Consider the following 5,809-nt stretch of genomic DNA (forward strand, 5'->3'; position numbering starts at 1 on the left):
GATTATCAACAAGGCTCCAACAAATAGTAGGCCAACAATTGGCAATCAAAATTGCTTCTTCTTAAGTGCAATTTCTCTAGACATTCACTTCAATCTAAGAAGAGCTCGGGTATGGCCTAGCAGTAGCAACAACAACAATACCTCTTTTGAAGCTATGTTGCAATGATTGACTAATTATGTAATAGCTTTCAAAAGATAGCTATCCAAAGCTAATTTTTCTTTCGACCAATCATATCAAGATATAGCAATGAGACAAGGTAGGGAAAGACTCTATAACTTCAACTAGCACAAGAATATTGAGCTATTGAAGCCCCCTCCAGAAAAGGAAACATGTGTATTTTCTACCTTACTACAAACCATGATGGGGAAACCTACTCAGAAATGCCTAGATACATGCAATTGGTCACCACGCATGAAGTTGATAAGGATACTTTAATAACTTTTACTTGGAATGTGAATCTGATTCAAAGGGGAGGCATGATTGCTTTTCTAACATCGACTTTAATGGTAGTCATGAGAAGAAAGCAAAGAACGAAGCAACAAGAGATTTCTATCCTACCGCTGAGTGGTGGCTCGAACACTACATCTCCAAAAAATCACAACCAAAAAACCTTTCCTCTAAGACTTCCTCAATCTAGTAAGAATAACAAATATCCTTTCATATGTTCCCTCTATTATTCAATTAACAAAAATAATCTTTAGTAACCCTCCTAACTAGTAACATGATGAAAAAATCAGTCCTAGAGAAATGATTTAGTAACTCTCTTAATGACCTTCTATTTCTTTAATCTTACGAGATATCATCGAGATTCCATAACATGTAAATAACAAAACAAATTAACAAACAAGCTTTCTATCCAAATGAAATTAGGAATATAGTTAAATAGTTTGTTGTTTCGTGATGCTTTTATACTTGTTCCCACTAAGTCTGTCTTATTGTTTAGGCCTGGACCCACTTTAACTTTAAGGATGTGTCTTGTGACAATCACTTTTGAGTAATAAAAAGGTATGCAAGTGGGGGAAATATTGAACCACTTTTAATCATATTTAACATCTAGTCAAATATGAAAAGGTTTGAGTCAAGAAAGAGAAGTGCTCTGTATAATAATGGCGGACAACTCTCCGTCAGCTGGATTAAACATGGTGTAGATCACATGGCAGTTATATTCAAGGGGATATGAGCTGCTTAACATTGATGGGAGATACTTGATCAATAGAACCTTCATAAAAAGCATCGACAAGCATCTGAGAAACGATTTGGGTGGGATGATAAAGATCCCAGAATAAGTATTCTCGCCTGTTAGAACAGTATTTCACCACTGGTAGACAAGGAACACGAGCATTCAGCTTTCCTGCCCCACAGCACGCGTTCACCACATCTTTAAAGCCTGTTCAAATGCAAATCATTAGCTACTATTCATATTTTTAAACAAAAGCAATGTGGGACTCAATGGGGCCTTAATTGCGAGAAATCTAGACATGAAGTACCATATAAAGAGGGGTTCTGAGTGTAGCTTGATGTCACTCCATATGTGTTACAAAATGCGTATGTGAGGCCTTTCAGATTTGGTGTCAGTTGTGAAGAAAGGAGGGATTTTAAGGCATCATTGAAGTTTCGAGCCAGATCGTTCTCTTCCTCAACACAATCCCCTGTTTTGCTCTTTTGACTGCGTTGAGATGGGCAGCAACCGACTGCTCCCACTCCAACGCTAACAATCCTCCGTGCTCCCAGATTATATATCCTCTGCCAATTGTTAAACATATGCCCACATAGAATTTTTTTTTAGAAATTGGGAAACAAAATGCGATCAAAGATTCAAACTTTCTAGACATTGTTCAAACCTTTTATGTTTTGATTATAAGTCACCTCCAATTGATTGAAGCAATTGTAACACAAAGTGCAATCATGAAATCCAATTTTCAAGTATATTGTTCAAACATTTTATGTTTTGATTACAAGTTACCTGCAATTGAGCCTTCAAGGTGGAAATGAGAAGATCTATGTACTGCTGAGGAGTATACTTGGCTGACAGTTTAGAATTCGACTTAAAATAGCTGAACAGATCATCACTTCCAATGACCACCACAAACAGAGACTTTGCCACCAGTTTTTCAGCTTCCGTGCTGCCCAATTGGGCTGCTAGATTTCCATACACCGTTGCAAAGTATTCCACTTGCTTGTTCATCGAAAGACTTCCACCCTGAAATTTCAACATTTCTACGCTTAGGCCGTGACAGAACCCTAACTTTTTTACATGTGGGTGATCATAAAAACCATGAAATTTTAACATCTTACACTTGGGTCATCATGAAATTCCTGAAATGTTAACATTTTACATGTGGGTCATCATTGAATCCCTGAAGTATTAACATGTTACATATGGGTCATCACAAAATTCCTTAAGTTTTGACATTTTCATTTGGCTCATCAAAAAGTTCCTGAAAATTTGAACTTTTACATCTGGGTAACAAATGGATATAAAAACAGAACTTACACTAGTTTCATCAAGAATTCCGGCCCCTCCAGAAGCAAAATTGACTCCATTCAAAATACTACTGCTGATGTTTGCTTGAGCTTGAAGGGAAAGATATGGAGGCGGGCTCCCACCAAAACCAAGCTTCAGTCCTGCATTCAAATGCTCAATCTTCACAGAAAAAACCCTGAAAAGCAAAAGCAATGGAATCACAACACAAGATTCAAAATTTTGAACTTGCCTAAGAAATCTGCAGAGTTAAGACCGTTGCTGAATCTGCCGGTTGCTTCCCCAGAAGGATAATCCACACCATTGTGAGGGAAATTTGCTTTAATGAGGGATAGTGTTATGTGGTTGTTGTTGCCCACGTCTACCAGAGAATCTCCAAAGATGAACACGGCGGGCACAAGCTGTGCATTCTGTGCATCCACAAACAGGGCTGCAATTATGAATGCTCTTCTCCACAATCTGGACAATAAAATCAATTCTCTTCTGTCTTCCATGAATGACACAACAACGTGAAAGTGATGGAGCCCCTGCATTAAAGCAAACCATATATATATCTGTTTAGTAGTCACAAGTGAACTGTTGCGCCTCCTTTTCAAGAAACAAGCAGCCATATTCACACTCAAAGAATTGTGTAGAAGGAAAAGTTGGGGGATTTGAAAATATGATCACAACAGACAATCAATATAAGGGTCCTTCAAAAACTGTACAGCTATCAGCTTTCCTCCTCTATCAGAGAACTTGGATTTACAAATTGTAATAAACTCCATGCCCCCTACCCTTCCAATCCCTGCAAATGCTGTCATAACCAATCCTCAAATGCCTCCTACAAAGAGGTAAGAGGAAGGCAGGAGCCCCGAACCCCTCTCCATTTTATCATGAAAATATTCATAAATTAATCTCAGCACTAATTTTCTTATTCAAAATTTTATTTACATAATTCTTTTGAATCCCTAAAATGCATAGAACCTTTATTAGTAGAGAATTTCAGAACTTCTTCACTAATAAAATAAACTAATATAGAAACAATCTTTTCAAATTTAAAATTAAAATAATTCTTTAAATTTAAAAATAAATAATATGTCTGAATTTTGTAAGTTTGAATCTAAAGGTTTGAAACTATTTCTATTATGAGACACTCCAATCATTCAAGAAATTCAAATGGCTCTATGGCATAGAACCTATATCTTTTTACATAGAAATACTTATCTTGGATGCATGTTTGTAAGAGACCATTTATACATCTAAAGACATGTTCAAGTTTAGGATTTATTATGTGGCCCAAGTGGGAGCTCAATGTAATGGATAAATTTGCACACTGATACCAATTATCAATTAGTTTTGGATCTATTTTGAGAGAATAAATTAAAGTAATTACACAACAACCTAAGGAGCACCTTGTGTAAAAATGTATTCCTTCCACTATCCTTACCCATCAATTTAATCTCGTATGCACTTCCATACTCTAGCTTTTTGTGATTCCAGCTACACCTATTCTTAGACACTCACCTCATTACTAGTCTACTCTTCCATATACCAATTTCTAATCTCAAGATATATGATTCCTCTTATTAGCTTGGTATTGTAATGTGTGAGAACAACCTTATATGTTGGGTATCTAATCTAGTTGTAAATATGAAAAATTAAATTTATCATCTTGCCCTTTTCCACTAGAAAATTAGAGCTAACTTGGTCTATGTCAATATGACATTCACTAAAAGAAATATTTTTTGCATTGAATTTTGCATTTAGATCACTTGCATGCTTGCTTGAGGTCTATCAACACTTGCAATTCAAGATTTTCTCTAAGATATAATTTCTAAATACAACTAGTCCTTACACTTCAATAAACATCAAAGATGCAAGTGGATGAAATTGTGAAGATGCATATATATGGTAGGATCAAACCCCACAAAATAGATTTGATCTAGATTTCTAAAATATAAACATAATAGAACTATCTATTTATCATATGCAAAATAACTAAAGTTCATATAACATCAATTTATTTTATATAGAATATTTATTTTTACTATAATTTCTCTCTTCTATATTTAGTATTAGCATTTAATAAATTAACATAAATTATTTACACCATTATAATAGACAATTTATGAGAAATAATTTCACAGCATTTTCTTTATATATATATATATATATATACAATTTTATTATTATTATTATAGAGGTCATCCATAATCAACAAATAGCATACCAAATGCCCCTCCTAGGGTTGGATTAAACTAAATCTCGATGGATCTTCTTGGGGTAACCCGGGTTGGGAAAGTGAGGATGGCCTCTTAAGGAATTATAAGGAGGAGGTGATGGTTACCTACATAGTCAATTTGGGGTTGCAAATAGTCTCTGTGGTTGAGATGTTGCCTCTCTACCATGTTGGAGCTGCTGATGGGTAAAATTTTCAAAAAAAAAAAATTATTGAAGGGGACATGCTCAATGTAATCAGTATTTTGAAGTGCACTACTATTGTTGACTGGAACATGAGAGATATCATGAATAAGATTAGATAGTTACTTGCCTCAATGGACAAAGTGTATTTTCCTCACACATACTGGGAAGGTTATCATTTGGAAGGCATACTTGCCACTATGGGAAAGTTTACTGATAACATCAAAATATGGGAAGACATGTTGTCAATCTCTACTGAGGCCCATGTGGCGATCATGTAGGATCTCACCAACTTTGAGTAATGATGACTAGAAATTTATTTGAGATTCGATTGTGTACATCTTTCTTGGTTTTTGAGCATTCCTTGCTTCGCTCTTTTAAGTTGCAATTTTGAACTTTGGTTGTGGCTTTCCCTGTCTTACATTTTCCAATGTTGGGTTCCCATGTTAAGAAGATTTTCTGTTTCTAGCAGAAGAGTGGTGATGCTTTGCAATCAGGAGGCCAAGATGGGTGGGGTTCTCTACCTAACTGAACCAGATGAGTATGAGGGGTATAAAAATGACCCTAAGCTCTTGGAAATTTTGGAGAAGGGGAAGATAGTGACCTTTATTAAAGGTATGAAAGACTATAATCTAGAGCTCTCTTAAAGGATTTTCATTTCGTGGGATGATGGGAAGGTCACTGTGGGTTGTGTTTAGTTTGTAGTTTCCCTTGAGAATATTGTTGTAGTGGTAAGTTTGAGCATGGAAGGTGTTCAAATGCCTTGCAACAGAAAGATGCCCTTTAAAGAGACTTATAAGTAGTTTATGGATCCATCAAAGAATATTCTTAGGTTACAATCTAGATTCAATAGGGATAAAATTGTGGGTCTGTGGAAAACTTTGGCATTAATTATCATCAATTACGTCACCTGTGAGGGGATA

General features: G+C 35.6%; 1 protein-coding gene across 1 annotated transcript; it reads right to left on the reverse strand.

Moving 5' to 3' along the window:
• Positions 1-1,015: 1,015 nt before the first annotated feature.
• LOC149553191 (GDSL esterase/lipase At5g55050-like) lies at positions 1,016-3,165 on the reverse strand. The gene is made up of 5 exons (XM_089788674.1): positions 2,716-3,165; positions 2,496-2,626; positions 1,965-2,201; positions 1,489-1,744; positions 1,016-1,388 (listed from the first exon to the last, which is right to left on the reverse strand). Exons 1-5 carry the CDS (start codon positions 3,092-3,094, stop codon positions 1,168-1,170), a joined length of 1,224 nt encoding a protein of 407 aa, XP_089644800.1. The 5' UTR covers positions 3,095-3,165; the 3' UTR covers positions 1,016-1,167.
• Between the last annotated feature and the right edge of the window lie 2,644 nt (positions 3,166-5,809).

Source organism: Cupressus sempervirens, chromosome 6 (genome assembly GCF_028749045.1).
Source record: "Cupressus sempervirens isolate cs-2001-9-10 chromosome 6, ASM2874904v1, whole genome shotgun sequence".
NCBI classification, from domain to species: domain Eukaryota; kingdom Viridiplantae; phylum Streptophyta; class Pinopsida; order Cupressales; family Cupressaceae; genus Cupressus; species Cupressus sempervirens.